The sequence below is a fragment of the Salmo salar genome, chromosome ssa25 (genome assembly GCF_905237065.1).
Source record: "Salmo salar chromosome ssa25, Ssal_v3.1, whole genome shotgun sequence".
In the NCBI taxonomy this organism is placed as follows: domain Eukaryota; kingdom Metazoa; phylum Chordata; class Actinopteri; order Salmoniformes; family Salmonidae; genus Salmo; species Salmo salar.
Window position 1 is genome coordinate 45,193,174 of NC_059466.1, and position 18,535 is coordinate 45,211,708.

Below are 18,535 nucleotides of genomic sequence, written 5' to 3' on the forward strand. Positions count from 1 at the left end.
GAAAGTCGTATTCCTGGTCGTAGTGCTGGTTGTGCTGGTAAGTTGACGTCTCTCTGATATCCAATAGTTCTTCCAGGCTGTACACTACCATTCAAAAGTTTGGGGTCACTTAGTAATGTCCTTGTTTTTGAAAGAAAAGCACATTTTTTGTCCATTTAAACAACATCAAATTGTTCATAAATACAGTGTAGACACTGTTAATGTTGTAAATGACTATTGTAGCTGGAAATGGCAGATTTTATATGGATTATTATTTTCCAATGATTGCATGTTGGCGAATAGAACGGATGGCAGTGGGAGTACTCGCTCGCCTTCGATATTCTCAGAAGGCAGCCTGACCTCCACCTCCTTTTCCTCCATCTTTTCTTCACGCAAATGACGGGGATTTGGGCCTGTTCCTGGGAAAGCAGTATATCCTTCGTGTCAGACTCGTCGGACTCGTTAAAGGAAAAATCTTCTTCCAGTTTGAGGTGAGTAATCGGTGTTGTGATGTCCAGAAGTAATTTTCGGTCATAAGAGATAGTAGCAGCAACATCATGTACAAAATACGTTTTAAAAAAAAAGTTACAAACAATGTAACAAAACGAACAAAATAACACAGTTGGTTAGGAGCACGTAAAATGTCAGCCATCCTCTCCGGTGCCATTTTTGTTAAAAAAAATTGTTGTTGGCTTTGATATCTTTATCAAAAAAAATGTATGTGTATACAGTATGCTGCCCCAGGGAAGATGACTAGGCACGTCTAATGTGTGGGGAGACAAATGGATAAACAGATATAGCTGTAAAGGCAGACTATCAAAACATCCCCCATTTCATTCTGAGCCATTTCTATCAGTTATTTGGTTGGATGCTACAACAGTTGAGTTTGTAGACCTCAATTCTCATCTCTCAGTATATATCCCATGCATGACATGGGTGAAATTGTATATTTCATGCACCGGATGGTAATATGAACGTGAAGGAAAGACTGCATAATCTAGTTCACTGCTCAAACTGGATGAATATAGTGAGGAAGGGAAATAGTGACAGTTCATTTAAGGGCTGGTTGTCAACAGCAGGGAGGGACACCGTTGGATGCTTTGGACTGTATTAACTAAACTATTTAAACACTGTCCTAGTAAAAATAGGCTACATTAACACAAAGCAAAGGGCCTAATAATGCTGAGTTGTGAATCACTATGTCACATGGTCAACACTTGTTCAAGGTGAGATGCCCAAAATAGCATTTGTGAAATGTGAATACATTGCAGTGCAAGTCATACCATGTTTATAATAGTGGAGCCTGAAGGGTGTAATCTTTCCCACGTTTTGGTATTTGGGTGTGGAGAAGAGGGGTAGGTACCTCAGAGGAATGTACAGTATGTGATTATTTTCATGTGAAAAGTTTAAACGTAGCCGGATTGTTTCAGTGTGCTGATGACATTATGTCGTTACAGCTGCTTCTCCAACAAAGCTGGAGGCACCGTAATCGCGGTTTCCCTGCTAGTCTCATTATTTGGTGAATAAACTAATGACGGTCCTCAGTTGTACCGCTCAGGGTGTGAAACATGGTAACGCGTTCACTTCTTTATCTTTCGAGGACACGAAACGCTTGCAAGCCAATGAATTACTGATCACGTTTGGACAGTATCCGTATCCACGCAGTGTAACGCCTTTTGGTGGTGTAACTGGGTAAGACGCACATTTAATTGTGTATCTTTGCGTCTGTGTTGCATTACGTAAATTACGTGACATTTCACAGACTTTGGTGGGTGAATGGAGGACACTTGCAAAATGTTAGAATTCGATGTGCTTATTATCGTTAGGTTTATCGTCATATGGTCGTATCCTAACCCCTTGATAGTAGCTCATTGGTTGAAGGCAGCACATTGCAGGCTATTTGCTAAGAAATGCCAGGGAGGTGTATCTGTGTGCAGTATAAAAGTTGAGCGTAGTGACAGGCCAACCGATGATTCCATTTTATGTTCATGTAAAATGTAGTAGGCAGGGTAACACCCTACAAACGGCAGTTATTGCAGGTGCGATCAAGGTTTTTTACAGGATTCGTGTTTGTATGTGAAACACAGAGAGAGAGATAGGGGGGAGAGAGAGAGGGAGAGGGAGAGGGGGAGAGAGAGGGAGAGGGAGAGGGGGAGAGAGAGGGAGAGGGGGGGAGAGGGAGAGGGGGAGTGAGAGAGAGAGGGGGGGAGAGAGAGAGGGGGGGGGGGAGAGATAGTGGGAGAGGAGAGAGAGAGGAGAGAGAGAGAGAGAGAGGGGGAGAGAGAGAGCAATTCATCCAGGGAGACCGAATAAGCAACTTTGTTACCAGGCATAGCTTTGTCCTCCCGGGCACAGCGCGCAATGAAAAGAGAAAGGCATTTGGCAGTTATGGTTGATCAGCATTTCTTTGTATCCTCTTTGGTGCATTAGTGAGGCAAACGTGTTCATAATAAACAGGCGTCGTAGAACATTAGTAAGTCATACAATGGAGCATACGTTGTCATTCCTAACAAGGAACGTTCATATTTACCAGTGAGTGAGGTAAGAATTTCTCAGTATGATTATACAATGTAGATATGACATGGGAGTGTTTGCATTGGATGCTGATGCTACGTTTATGTGGCAATAGCCATCATCTTTTTCAAATAAGTGTATAGGTTGTTTTGATTGTGGGTTTTGAACATCGAGGTTATTTGGTTGCATATGACATGTTTTCCTTATTTTGATAATAATAATAATAATATGATAATAATTTCAGACTGGGCTGAAGTATGGACTAGTTGTGGGTGCCCTTGTTCACTATTCATTTACATGATATGGTACTGACTGGTGTTAGTGGAGTTTAATTCATGTCAAGGTTTTTCATTAAGAATCCTGTTATTTTTCTCCTTCAGTTAGTTTGAGTAATTCTGTGGCAACCAGAAGTTACCTTTGGGCAGGTGCTATTCTTCATTACAGGCTGTTTGAGGACTCATGAGTATGAATGTTTAGTCAGATGACCTGTATGTCTTCTTCTTCTAGGTTACTTCGGCAACACGACAGTGTGAGTTTAACCATCAACACAGGAATAATGCATCACTGGATTGTAATCCTATTGTTGGTGACTACATCAGTGGGCATCGTTGAGATGTTTGACAATTATGGAGAGATATGTCGAAGACTGTGTGCCTGTGAGGAGAAAGAGGGGATAGTGACTGTGGGCTGTGAAAGTAGAGGAATAGTGGATCTCTCTGAAGTTAGCCCTGTGTACTTTACAACATATCATTTATTGCTCACAGGGAACCTTTTGAAAAGGCTCTCCACCAATGACTTTGTTGAATACAATGGGCTTACAATATTGCATCTGGGCAACAATGACATATCCACTGTTGAATCAGGAGCTTTTAATGGACTTCAGGGATTAAAAAGATTACATCTCAACAATAACAAAATCGATGCCTTGACGGAAGATCTTTTCATCGGCCTTGAAAGTCTGGAATATCTTCAGCTAGACTACAATTCCATCGCCCATGTCGAGCCAAAAGCCTTCAGCAAACTGCATCGTCTGGAGGTCCTGATTTTAAACGACAACATCATTTCTACTCTTCCCACGGACATTTTCCAACATGTCCCTTTGACTCACCTTGACCTGAGGGGGAATCAACTGAAACTGTTCCCTTATTCGGGTCTTTTGGAACACATGGACAACATTATGGAATTACAACTAGAGGAGAACCCATGGAACTGCTCTTGTGAGCTGATTGCACTGAAGGCCTGGCTCGAGAGCATATCCTACACCGCTTTAGTGGGTGATGTGGTCTGTGAATTTCCATTCCGGCTTCATGGGAGAGATCTTGATGAAGTCTCTAAACAGGAACTGTGCCCCAGGAGAGCTATTGCAGAGTATGAGATGCGTCCCCGGGCACATCAGACCACTGATGCATACTTTAGGACCACACCAGCCTCAGTCACAGCCCCTTTCACATCCCGGTCAAGGCCCACCAAGGGACCTCGCCAGTCAGGCAAGTTAAAGTCAAAACCCACATCTCGCATCCCCTCAAATAAACCACAAAACTATGGTCAAATAGTTTCATATCAAACCAAATCCCCAATGCCTTTGGACTGTCCTACTGCCTGTACTTGCAATCTCCAAATTTCAGACCTCGGTCTGAATGTTAACTGCCAAGAGAGAAAGATTGAGCGCATCTCTGACTTAAATCCCAAACCCTACAATCCCAAAAAGATGTATCTCACAGGGAATTTTATCCCTGTGGTGCGAAGATCAGATTTCGTTGAATTGATTGGGTTAGATTTGCTTCACCTTGGCAACAATCGGATCGCTCACATCCATGACAGAGCCTTTGGGGATTTAACACACTTACGCAGGCTGTACTTGAATGGGAATTTGATAGACCGTCTCACAGTCGATATGTTCTTTGGATTAGAGAGTCTGCAGTTCCTATATTTAGAATACAACGTCATTAGAGATATTGTTTCAGACACCTTTCAGCATGTCTCCAACCTTCAGCTGCTCTTCCTGAATAATAACCTCTTGAAGACCTTACCCCGGGGAATCTTTAATGGGTTGACATTGGCCAGACTAAATCTTCGTAATAATCACCTCCGCAGTCTGCCTGTCAGTGGCGTGTTGGGTCAACTGACATCGCTGGTGCAGGTAGACTTGTTTGAGAACCCCTGGGATTGCGGCTGCTCCGTCGTGAAGATGAAGATGTGGCTGGAACAGCTCAGCAGCGGCACGGTTGTGGACAATGTCATCTGTGGCTCCCCTAAAAGACTGTTCGGGGAGGATATGCGATACATTAAGACAACTCATTTCTGCCTTAATAACTCTGATATCCTTGCGTCCATGATCCCACCTTCGGAAGAATCTGTTCCCGGGAGCACCATCACCATAGAAACATCATTAGATTACGACACACAGATCAACAGTGTTCCTCTGTCTGTTACGATCCTTGCCCTACTCCTGATGTTCATCGTTTCGGTGTTTGTCGCTGCAGGACTGTTTGCGGCTGTGAAGAAGAGACGTCAAAAGACACTAAATGAGCAGAATAACTCCATGAACGCGTGCATTAGTTCACTGAACATGGAGTACGGTCTTTACAAAAAGGGATCCATTCCAAAAGTCAGGACGTCTGCAGGGCATGTGTTTGAGTACATTTCCTCTCCCACTGAACAAACGTGCAAAAACACAGTCTATAGCCCCACAGTGTATAGGCCAATGGAGAACAAATCAGTGGATGGGTACAGAGACTTTGATCAGTTGAATGTGGCGTTTCTGAATAATCACTCAGAAGAAGAGGGGGGTAGTAACGCAATAACCGCTGAGTACAGTGTTAGTACTCCACTTAACCAACACTCCCCTTTACAAGACGATGTCCTAGACCCAGACAAGCCGTCATCTTACAGCAATACTTTACCATGCAGGCATACTGCCCATTCATCAAATCAGTATAACTCAGACTTCAATGTCAGACATCAATACATGCACCCAGAAAGAATACAGCAGACCGTATTGTATTGCACAGCACCGAGTGCTGTTTATGTTGAACCTAACATAAGTGAGTACTGGGAACTGAAAGCCAAGCTTCATAGTGATCCCGACTACCTTGAAGTTCTTGAGAAACGTACCACGTACACCCAGTTTTGAATGACTTGATTTTCTTCCTTGACTGGTTGAGTAATTGCTTGTTGCATTGGGGCAAGCTGTGCTCATGTTGGAAAAATGTGTGGATTTTAGCAGGGCTGCTTTCTATCTATTGAAACTATACAGACATGCAGAGGCTTCCCTTAACAGCGTAAAGCAATAGGCATTCTCTTAGCTTGTTTATTCTTGGTCAATTACAGTCTTGCTTTGAGAAACTTTTTTTTTTAAAGTTATCCAATCTCTGTGCCAACAACTATGTAAATATGCAGTTTATGTATGCTTGTTGCAATTTTAAAAAATTAGAGGCTCAACTTCTGTATGCACCATCATCAGCTACATGGCTAAACAATGTTTTTAAAAGATAAATGCATAACCGATACTTCATAAGAGATATTTGGGCTGGTACAGTTTATAATTTTCAATAAGTGTCTATTTTTATACAAGTATTTGGAGATGTAATTCTTCTGTTTTTGTTTTTATGACTGATTGACAGGAACAGGTCAACAACGAATATGATGTCACTTTCTTATATATATATATATATATATATATATATTGCATAGACTATGTAAATAACCATGGCCGTATAGCTATATGTAAAATTATTGCATATATATAACTACTGCATTGTGAAAAAGTTTGGCATTATACCTGCATATAGCCACTTCTTTTTCCAGTTTGGAGACAATCCTCAATTTCCCAATTTTTTTTAAATCTTTAGAGATATGAAATAAGTATTCACAGTAGGGGAGAGTGGGGTAAGTTAAGCCATTTTTTTACATTCAGCATCACTCCATCAAGGAATATATAATATTATTTCTAACAAAGATACCAATATATATTTCAGGATGTTGTGTATCCCTGGAAATAATCAAAATTAATGTAAACATTACAGTTTTGAAAGCATAGCTTGTCCAAAAAAAGTGGTCTCTTTTAGCAAAACTTACTCCGACTATGGAGTAAGTTGAGCCATGGGACAGGATAAATTAAGCCACCTACTGAATTAAATATTGCCACCACCTTTTTAAAGCCATGTCTGTCTTCATTTCCCAAACACAGTTCAACACAATCACAATCGCTTTTTGTCTTTTCATTATTTCTAGCATCTTTTAACACAGGCTTAACACCTAAAAAAAAACATTTTGTACTTGTTAAAACACTTTTAACATCGGGCAGCCCCTGTTGTTACTTTATATCCTAGCGATAATGTCTTGCATTATGCCTAAGAAGAAAACACTTTAATTTGCTCAACTTGCCATTGGCTCAACTTACCCCATGGCTATTGGCTCAGCTTACCCCAAGTGTCACACCCTGACCTGAGAGAGCCTTTTTATTTCTCTATTTGGTTAGGTCAGGGTGTGATTTGGGTGGTCATTCTAGTTTTTCTATTTCTTTGTTTGCCGGGTATGGTTCCCAATCAGAGGCAGCTGTCTATCGTTGTCTCTGATTGGGGATCATACTTAGGCAGCCTTTTTCCCACCTTAGTTTGTGGGATCTTGTTTTTGCATAGTTGCTGTGTAGCCTGCAGAACTTTACGTTCGTTTTGTATTTTGTTGTTTTGTCGGTGTTCATTTGAATTAAAAGTAAAATGTTCGCCTACCACGCTGCACCTTGGTCTAATGTTTACGACGAGCGTAACACCAAGGCAAACATTTTGACGATATTAGCCCACACAGCTACAAGGATGCACTTATGCTAGGTTTATTGTTGTTCACCACTTTTTCCATGTGGTTTCTTCCTTCACAGACTCCATGAAATGATGACCTCTTCCTAAATATTTGGTCAAATTATTCACTTTGTGTATTGTTTCTTACAAACAAGGGTGGCTCAACTTACCCCACTCTCCCCTATCATTGTCAACAAATAAACTGAAATACATGTATCCCTCTTATATAAAATGCATTTGGATGCTAAATAACTTCTGGTGACTGCCACTTTTAAATGTCAAACATGTTTGATCACTTAAATATATTTTGGGGGTATTACTGTAGAATCTAAATTTGAATTCATTGTTAGATATTTTTTGGTTATGGTCCAAGCTAGGGTTGCAAAATTCCAGTAACTTTCCCAAACATCCTGGTTGGAGTATTCCAGATTTCCTGCGTATTCCTGGAATATTTTAACCAGGATTTCCGGAAAACCTGTAGATTTTGGGAAAGTTAACAGAATTTTGCAACCATAGACCTCTCATTTGACATTTTAGTCACTTAACAGACACTCTTATCCACAGCAAGTAGGATTTACTGCCTTGCTCAATGGCACATTGGCATATTTTTCAGCTAGCTGACAAGGGGATTCAAACCAGCAACCTTTTTGGTTACTGGTCCAATGCTCTTAACCGCTAGGCTACCTGACTGTGGTCTATTACGTTATGATGTCTATTCAAAGCGTTGAAAAATAATTGTGTAAGGATTAGTAAATGTAATGAAATTGATCATTCTCAAATCAAATCATGTCACATGCTTCGTAAAACAGCAGCAGGTGTAGACTAACAGTGAAATGCTTTTACCTACGGGCCCTTCTCAACAATGCAGAGAGAAAAATTATAGAAACATAATAACACAAGGAATAAATACAGATTTGAGTAATGATAACTTGGCTATACACTGAGTGTACAAAACATTAGGAACACCTTCTCTTTCCATGACATAGACTGACCAGGTGAAAGCTTTGATCCCTTATTGATGCCACTTGTTAAATCCACTTCAACCATTGTAGATGAAGGGGAGGAGAGAGGTTATAGATGGATTTTTAAGCCTTGAGACAACTGAGACATGTATTGTTTATGTGTGCCATTCAGATGGTGAATGGACAAGACAAAATATATAAGTGCCTTTGAATGGGGTATGGTAGTAGGTGCCAGGTGCACCGGTTTGAGTGTGACAATAACTGCAACCCTGATGTATTTTTCACACTCAACAGTTTCCCATTTGGAAAAAGAATGGTCCAACATCCAGACAACTTTTTTTTTTAACTAGGCAAGTCAGTGAAGAACAAATTCTTATTTACAATGACAGCCTACACCAGCCAAACCCAGACAACTGTGCGCTGCCCTATGGGACTCCCAATTATGACTGGATGTGATTCAGCCTGGATTTGAACCAGGGACTGTAGTGTTGCCTCTTTCACTGAGATGCAGGGCCTTAGACCGCTGCGCCACCCAGGAGCCCCAACTTGACACAACTGTGGGAAGCATTGGAGTCAACATGGGCCAACATCCCTGTGGAATGTTTTCGACACCTTGTAGGGTCCATGCCCCGATAAATTGAGGCTGTTCTGAGGGCAAAAGGGAGAGGTACAACTCAATAGTAGGAAGGTGTTCCTAATATTTTGTATACTCAGTGTATACACAGGGTATCAGTACCGACTCGATGTGCAGGGGGTATGGCAAGTGCCTTTGCACATCTAACAAGTAATATCCAACAGTTTCACAACATATACACGTAAATCGAAGTAAGGAATGGATTAAGAATATATACACATAATCAGAGCGGCATTGGACTAAGATACAGTGGCATACTATAGAATACAGTACATACAGTTGAAGTCGGAAGTTTACATACACCTTAGCCAAATACATAAAAACTCAGTTTTTCACAATTCCTGACATTTAATCCTAGTACAAATTCCCTGTCATAGGTCAGTTAGGATTAGGACCACTTTATTTTCAAAATGTGAAATAATAGTAGAGAAAATTATTTATTTCAGATTTTATTTCTTTCATCACATTCCCAGTGGGTCAGAAGTTTACATACACTCAATTAGTATTTGGTAACATTGCCTTTAAATTGTTTAACTTGGGTCCAACATTTCGGGTAGCCTTCCACAAGCTTCCCACAATAAGTTGGACCCATTCCTCCTGACAGAGCTGGCGTAACTAAGTCAGGTTTGTAGGCCTCCTTGCTTGCACACGCTTTTTCAGCTCTGCCCACAAATTTTCTATGGGATTGAGGTCAGGGTTTTGTGATGGCCACTCCAATACCTTGACTTTGTTGTCCTTAAGCCATTTTGCCACAACTTTGGAAGTATGCTTGGGGTCATTGTCCATTTGGAAGACCCATTTGCGACCAAGCTTTAACTTCCTGACTGATGTCTTGAGATGTTGCTTCAATATATCCACATCATTTTCCTCCCTCATGATGCCATCTATTTTGTGAAGTGCACCAGTCCCTCCTGAAGCAAAGCACCCCGACAACATGATGCTGCCACCCCAGTCTGGCTTTTTTATGGCGGTTTTGGAGCAGTGGCTTCTTCCTTGCTGAGCAGCCTTTCAGGTTATGTCGATATAGGACTCGTTTTACTGTGTATATAGATACTTTTGTACCTGTTTCCTCCTTCATCTTCACAAGGTCCTTTGCTGTTGTTCTGGGATTGATTTGCACTTTTCGCACCAAAGTACGTTCATCTCTAGGAGACAGAACGCGTCTCCTTCCTGAGTGGTATGACGGCTGCGTGGTCCCATGGTGTTTATACTTGAGTACTATTGTTTGTACAGATGAGCGTGGTACCTTCCGGCATTTGGAAATTGCTCCCAAGGATGAACCAGACTGTCTTGGCAGATTTCTTTTGATTTTCCCATGATGTCAAGCGAAGAGGCACTGAGTTTGAAGGTAGGCCTTGAAATACATCCACAGGTACACCTCCAATTGACTCAAATTATGTTAATTAGCCTATCAGAAGCTTCTAAAGCCAGGACATCGTTTTCTGTAATTATCCAAGCTGTTTAAAGACACAGTAAACTTAGTGTATGTAAACTTCTGACCCACTGGAATTGTGATACAGTGAATTATATGTGAAATAATCTGTCTGTAAACAATTGTTGGAAAAATGACTTGTGTCATGCACAAAGTAGATGTCCTAACCGACTTGCCAAAACTATAGTTTGTTAACACCTCTCTGGGACATCTGGGACGCTAGCGTCCCACCCGCAGGACACACTATTCAACAGCCAGTGAAATAGCAGGGCGGCAAATTCAAAACAACAAAAATCTCATAATTCAAATTTCTCAAACAAAAAAGTATTATACACCATTTTAAAGATAAGATTCTCCTTAATCTAACCACAGTGTCCAATTTCAAAAAGGCTTTACGGCGAAAGCATAAAATTTGATTATGTTAGGACAGCGCCGAGACAAGAAAAACCACACAGCCATTTTCCAAGCAAGGAGAGGCGTCACAAAAACCAGAAATACAGCTAAAATGAATCACTAACCTTTGATGATCTTCATCAGATGACACTCCCAGGACTCAATGTTACAAAATACATGTATGTTTTGCTTGATAAAGTTCATATTTATATCCATAAACCCCATTTTACATTGGCGCGTGATGTTCAGAAAATGTATTCCCACCAAAACTCCCGGTGAATGAGCACATCAATTTACAAAAATACTCATCATAAACGTTGATAAACTTTACAACAGTTATTGAAAGAATTATAGATATACTACTCCTTAATGCAACCGCTGTGTCAGATTTTAAAATAGCTTTACGGCGAAAGCACATTTTTCAATATTCTGAGTACAGAGCTCAGCTATCAAAGCAAGCTATACAGTTACCCACCAAGTTCTGGAGTCAACTAAACTCAGAATTAGTATTATACAGTGAGGGAAAAAAGTATTTGATCCCCTGCTGATTTTGTACGTTTGCCCACTGACAAAGAAATGATCAGTCTATAATTTTAATGGTAGGTTTATTTGAACAGTGAGAGACAGAATAACAACAAAAAAATCCAGAAAAACGCATGTCAAAAATGTTAAGCAGGCAGTTTAATTTGGGCACGCCTTTCATCCGGACGTCAAAATACTGCCCCCTATCCTAGAGAAGTTTTAACAAGACATTTGTGGAGTGGTTGAAAAACGAGTGTTAATGACTCCATCCTAAGTGTATGTAAACTTCTGACTTCAACTGTACATATGAGATGGGTGATGCAATATTTACACACAATTAAATTGACTAAGATACCGTAGAATAGTATAGAGTACAGTTTAAACATATGAGATGAGTAATGCAAGATATGGAGACATTATTAAAGTGGCTAGTGATTCATTTCCTTAAAGTGGACAGTGATTCCTAATCTATGTCTATAGGCAGCAGCCTCTGATGTGCTTTAGATGGCTGTTTAACATTCAGTGTCGTAGTGTAGAATACAATACAGTATATACAGATATGTACATATGGGTAGGGTGACTAGGCAACAGGATAGATAATAAGCAGTAGCAGCAGTGTGTGAGTCAAAAGAGTTAGTGCAAAGGGGGTTCAATGCAGATAGCCCGGCTAACCCGTTGAGTCCCACTGTCGCTCCGGTGTGATTTAGGACTTCTAACCCCTTCTGAACATTGTGTGTTTGAGGTACAGAATTCTGGGTTGTCTTTTTCCTCTTCATTATTCTGCATCCGTTCAGGCCTGAGCTAGAGCGGTGTTGGTGAGACAAGGGCGAATCCCAAAAGATTTGTCCTTATCACATGTAACATGTTTTGCTCTATGATGCTCACAAGCTACACAAGAGGTGTTAGAAGACCATAGGAAATCCCATGACATAGTGTCTATAAAACTGTAAGGGGTGCTTCTACATAGAAGACCATAGTAAATCCCAGGACATAGTGTCTATAATACTGTAAGAGGTTCTTCTACATAGAAGATCATAGGAAATCCCAGGACATACTGTCATTAACACTGTAATACAATAAAACTCATGAATGCAGCTGTTTATGTCAAATTGTTTTGTGTTCTACTTGTATCCCTGGTTGTCCTGCAAAGAAAATGGTAAACCACTTCATTGTGAGACTAAATACTGTGCAAGGGCTAGACATTTACATTTACGTCATTTAGCAGACGCTCTTATCCAGAGCGACTTACAAATTGGACATGCAGATATATGAAAGTCAGATAAATGAAAAAACGATTTTTGCTGGGGTCTCAGGATTGATTGGGTTAACTATTTAGCAATATTATGGCTTGGGGGTAGAAGCTGTTCAGGGTCCTGTTGGTTCCAGACTTGGTGCATCGGTACCGCTTGCCGGGTGGTAGCAGAGAGAACAGTCTATGACTTGGGTTGCTGGAGTCTTAAACAATTTTTAGGGCCTTCCTCTGACACCGCCTGGTATAGAGGACCTGGATGGCAGAGAGGGCCTTGCCATTGGATGCCAAGCAGTTGCTACACCAAGCGGTAATGCAGCCAGTCAAGATGCTCTCAATTTGAATTCCTTAGTGATGTGGACACCGAGGAACTTGAAGCTCTCGACCTGCCCCACTACCGCCCCATTGATGTGGATGGGGTCGTGTGTTCGCCTCTCCGTTTCCTCTAGTCCACGATCAGCTCCTGTGTCTTGCTGACGTTGAGGGAGAGGTTGTTGTCCTGGCATCGCAATGCCAGGTCTCTCACTTCCTCCCTATAGGCTGTCTCACTGTCATCAGTGATCAGGCCTACCACTGTCATGTTGACAGTAAACTTAATGAAAGAGTTGTGCGTGGCCAAGCAGTCGTGGGTGAACAGAGATTACAGAAGGGGACTATGCACGCACCATTGAGGAGCACTCGTGTTGAGTGTCAGTGTGACAGATGTGTTGTTACTTACCCTCACCACCTGGGAGCGGCCTGTCAGGAAGTCTAGAATCCAGTTGCAGAGGGAGGTGTTCAGCCCCAGGGTCCTGAGCTTAGTGATGAGCTTAGAGGGTACTATTGTGTTGAACACTAAGCTGTAGTCAATGAACAGCATTCTTACTTTTTTTTAAATGTACCGTAAATTCCGGACTATAAGCCGCAACTTTTTTCCCAGGCTTTGAACCTCGCGGCTTAAACAATGACGCGGCTAATATATGGATTTTTTCCCGCTTTCAATTTTTTTTTCGCCAAAAAAACACATTCTGTGACGTGCTCAGTTTTTTGCCGGCATGAAGCTTTCATTAGACCAATGAAATTGCCGAACGGGTTAAGGTCAAACAACTTTTTTGTTTACTGTTTAGATTAAATCGAGCGCTCTCAAACTTCCCATCATTCTGATTAAAGTAGTCATTTTGTCACCCTCATCATGGCAAAGACACGGAGAAATGCATATGATGCAGCTTTCAAGTTGAAGGCGATTGATCTGGCTGTTGGAAAAGGAAATAGAGCTGCTGCACGGGAGCTTGGTCTTAATGAGTCGATGATAAGATGTTGGAAACAGCAGCGCGAGGAATTGACTCAGTGCAAAAAGACAACTAAAGCTTACTGCTAATTTTTTATTTTTTGTTACAAGCCGTTTCGTTAAAGCCTATTTATTTTTTGTTACAAGCCGTGTTTCGTTAAAGCCTATTTATTTTTGTTACAAGCCGTGTTTCGTTAAAGCCTATTTATTTTTGTTACAAGCCGTGTTTCGTTAAAGCCTGTGTAAAGTTCATTTGTTTCAATGTACCGGTAGGCACCTGCGGCTTATAGACATGTGCGGCTTATTTATGTTCAAAATAATATATATTTTTTTATTCAGTGGGTGCGGCTTATATTCAGGTGCGCTTAATAGTCCGGAAATTACGGTAACCTTCATTTAACTAGGAAAGTCAGTTAAGAACAAATTCTTATTTACAATGACGGCCTACACCGGCATAAACCCAGGCCAGTTGTGCGCCACCCTATGGGACTCCCAATCACAGCCGGTTGTGATACAGCCTGGATTCGATACAGGGTGTCTGTAGTGACACCTCAAGCACTGTAATGCAGTGCCTTATACTGCTGCGCCACTCAGGGGGCCAAAGTGTTCTTTTTATCCAGGTGGGAGAGGGCAGTGTGGAGTGCAATAGAGATTGCCTCATCTGTGATTCTGTCGTGGCAGTATGTGAATTGGAGTGGGCCCAGGGTGTCTAGAATGATGGTGTAGATGTGAGCCATGACCAGCATTTCAAAGCATTTCATGGCTGCAGATGTGAGTGCTACAGGGCGATAGTCATTTAGACAGGTTACATTGGCGTTCTTGGGCACAGGGACTATGGTGGTCTGTTTGAAACGTGTTGGTATTACAGACAGGGTCAGGGAGAGGTTGAAAATGTCAGTGAAAACACTTGCCAGCTGATCAGCGCATGGACTGAGTACACCACCTGGTAATCCATCTGGACCCGCTGCCATGTGTTGGTCATAATGGAGAAGAACAGAGAATCTGAAATTCTAGTTCCAGGGGCACAACTCTTCAATGCCATGTTGTGTTGCTGGCCTTTCATAAAGCGTGTGATGGGATAATGTCAGATAATGCTCAGTCTGTGCTGAAAAGCAGTCTTGACTTAAGAAATAATGCATAGTAACCCATTTCTGGGCCAATTGGGTTAGCTGAAAAAGATGCCTTTTCAGCACATTTATTGGGGGAGTTAAAAAAGCACTAAGAAAAGACTATAATGCATTTGCACAGTATTAACACGTTCATGTGGATCCTGTCCATCTTACTTTAGACATGATGTGTTTTGATTCCTGTATACATGTTGTTGTACCTGTTATCGCACCGTGGCATTTCTCTTGTTTTTGTTTGAAATCATATGCCAAGAGTTCAATTAATAAGTCACATGATTTACTGTCATTCCTGTCCCACATGCTCCTTGACCTGTATTGATTTAACATGTCCATATAGAGTGAGGCTATACATTGTATGTATCAAAAGCAAATAGCCAATAAATGCCACACACAATGTTTTGTGTCACATTCAAGTATATCAAAGAAGTTGTACAAATTCAATGTGACTCATGCAACCAGTTTGTACAAACAAAGTACACATCATTAATGGGGTTTTTTCTGAGGGTTTTCTTCATTTTTTTGTACAAGTGTTTTGTAAATTAGGTCCAGCGAGTGTTCTACTTAAGTAGGTTTTTTTAATGACTTGTCCCTTTTAGTTTTCATATGTGAGTGATTTGATGAATTATACATTACTACTTCAACTTTGTAAACAGAATGTGCTAGTTGCATCTCCTGCTTCAGTGAGAGCCGGGCTTTTATTGTGGAAACACACTGGACGAGAGGAAATGCAACTTGGTAAGAAGATTTGAGCTCAGAGATAAATGTATCTTAAATAGTGCTGTTTCTCCTATTGTTAGCCAATGAATAAAATATGTGCATTCATTCTGTATCTTTCTCTGTTTTACCTTCACCCTCAAACTGTGGTAACAGTATGTTCGAAGTAGTACATGTCATAGCACACTGGGAGGTTTGGTTATGAAATACTGCCTCAAAAGACCACTGGCATGTTTCATAGCATTACTAAGATTACTTTAAATAAACCGTTTACATCGCTCTCAGGATTTCATCCAAGTCCAAATGTAAAAATTTACAAACATTGAATTATGTTACATAATGTGAAATACTCTAACATGATCAATGTTGGTTTATCATGCACTCTTAAGGGAAAAAGGTTCTTCATCTGTCCCCATAGGAGAACCTTTTTTGGTTCCAGGTAGAACCAATTTGGTTTCCATGCAGAACCCTCTGTGGAAAGGGTTCAACATGAAACCCAAAAGGGTTGTACCTGCATCCAGAAAGGGTTCAACATGAAACCCAAAAGGGTTGTACCTGCATCCAGAAAGGTTTCAACATGAAACCCAAAAGGGTTGTACCTGCATCCAGAAAGGGTTCAACATGAAACCCAAAAGGGTTGTACCTGCATCCAGAAAGGTTTCAACATGAAACCCAAAAGGGTTGTACCTGCATCCAGAAAGGTTTCAACATGAAACCCAAAAGGGTTGTACCTGCATCCAGAAAGGTTTCAACATGAAACCCAAAAGGGTTGTACCTGCATCCAGAAAGGTTTCAACATGAAACCCAAAAGGGTTGTACCTGCATCCAGAAAGGGTTCAACATGAAACCCAAAAGGGTTGTACCTGCATCCAGAAAGGTTTCAACATGAAACCCAAAAGGGTTGTACCTGCATCCAGAAAGGTTTCAACATGAAACCCAAAAGGGTTGTACCTGCATCCAGAAAGGTTTCAACATGAAACCCAAAAGGGTTGTACCTGCATCCAGAAAGGTTTCAACATGAAACCCAAAAGGGTTGTACCTGCATCCAGAAAGGTTTCAACATGAAACCCAAAAGGGTTGTACCTGCATCCAGAAAGGTTTCAACATGAAACCCAAAAGGGTTGTACCTGCATCCAGAAAGGTTTCAACATGAAACCCAAAAGGGTTGTACCTGCATCCAGAAAGGTTTCAACATGAAACCCAAAAGGGTTGTACCTGCATCCAGAAAGGTTTCAACATGAAACCCAAAAGGGTTGTACCTGCATCCAGAAAGGTTTCAACATGAAACCCAAAAGGGTTGTACCTGCATCCAGAAAGGTTTCAACATGAAACCCAAAAGGGTTGTACCTGCATCCAGAAAGGGTTCAACATGAAACCCAAAAGGGTTGTACCTGCATCCAGAAAGGTTTCAACATGAAACCCAAAAGGGTTGTACCTGCATCCAGAAAGGTTTCAACATGAAACCCAAAAGGGTTGTACCTGCATCCAGAAAGGTTTCAACATGAAACCCAAAAGGGTTGTACCTGCATCCAGAAAGGTTTCAACATGAAACCCAAAAGGGTTGTACCTGCATCCAGAAAGGTTTCAACATGAAACCCAAAAGGGTTGTACCTGCATCCAGAAAGGTTTCAACATGAAACCCAAAAGGGTTGTACCTGCATCCAGAAAGGTTTCAACATGAAACCCAAAAGGGTTGTACCTGCATCCAGAAAGGTTTCAACATGAAACCCAAAAGGGTTGTACCTGCATCCAGAAAGGTTTCAACATGAAACCCAAAAGGGTTGTACCTGCATCCAGAAAGGTTTCTTCAAAGGGTTCTCCTATGGGGACAGCTGAATAACCCTTTAAGGTTCTAGATAGCACCTTTTTTTTCTAAAAGTGTACTGTTTATTTTTGTTTAAAGTGATCACTGTTTGCCTCCTATTGTCTGGGTAGTTTGACAAAATGGCTTCCACTCAGGCCTCACCTGACATTTTGGCAGGGTCAAGATGAAATACAGGATGTCCAAAGTCATTGTGGTGATGAAATGTGTAGTGTAGCATCAGAATTAATATATTTCAAATGAAACTGCTTTCGACATTCTAACTGTGGATTTTCTATTCAAAGTTTTTTTGTGTGAAGACAGATAACTGATGTTAGTCTGTTCAGTCTACAACTGTACACTTTGTATAGCGGCCACTGTTTACGTCCGTGGACGGAGAAAGACACAAATAATAAACTCTATGTTCTTAGAGGAGATGGGTTTCCTCAGGCATAGTATCCATGGAAACGTCCAATTAGACCTGACATAGACAAACAGAGTAATACTTCATATCTGTTCTCGTAGGAATGTATCAATAACTATTGTTATGTGTGCTAATTTGCAATTAGCTCCAATTGTAAATTGAAAGTGATAGAATTTATCATTTCTACATCTGAAATATTTTTGGTCTATGAGTCTGATGAGCTCCCTTGTTAAAAGCTGGACTTGCAGGCTAATCGCTTGATTAAAATGTATTTGATTTGCTTTTTGAAGTTTATAATATCCTGTTGATTTAAGGATGCAGGACTATAAATATAAATATATTTATATATATCTCTCAAGTATCAGAAGCAAAGTTTCCATTTGAATGTCCCCCTTATCCAGTATGAAATAGTCTTGACTCTGTTTGGAAGATTGCTGCTGTTATGTTGCTTAGTCCTTGAAGATCACAGTAGTGCTCTGGAGAGAGGAATTAGGACAGATCTACATTATGTAAGCATGAGGAGATGTGTCATGCACTGAGAAGACAGCATATGACTGCAAGTGTTCACCCAAGGAGAAATATCTCAAATGTGCTAAGGACACTTGTGCTAAATACAACAGGAGTTTTATGACTGAGATCACTCTTTGTGTTTAGGGAGAGAAAGTCAAGTCTCACTGGTAAAAACAGAATATAATGCTTTTATGTTGTTCTCCTTTATCTG

General features: G+C 40.9%; 1 protein-coding gene across 1 annotated transcript; it reads left to right on the forward strand.

Annotated features, from left to right (window-relative positions):
* Positions 1-2,235: 2,235 nt before the first annotated feature.
* LOC106586847 (SLIT and NTRK-like protein 5) lies at positions 2,236-6,652 on the forward strand. Its single transcript, XM_014174560.2, has 2 exons — positions 2,236-2,520; positions 3,001-6,652. The coding sequence occupies exon 2, from the start codon at positions 3,050-3,052 to the stop codon at positions 5,624-5,626; it is 2,577 nt and encodes an 858-aa protein (XP_014030035.1). The 5' UTR covers positions 2,236-2,520; positions 3,001-3,049; the 3' UTR covers positions 5,627-6,652.
* The last annotated feature ends 11,883 nt before the right edge of the window (positions 6,653-18,535 follow it).

Bases quoted from the DNA above. Each gene is read 5' to 3' on its own strand.
- LOC106586847 (XM_014174560.2), top strand. From the start codon at position 3,050: ATGCATCACTGGATTGTAATCCTATTGTTGGTGACTACATCAGTGGGC.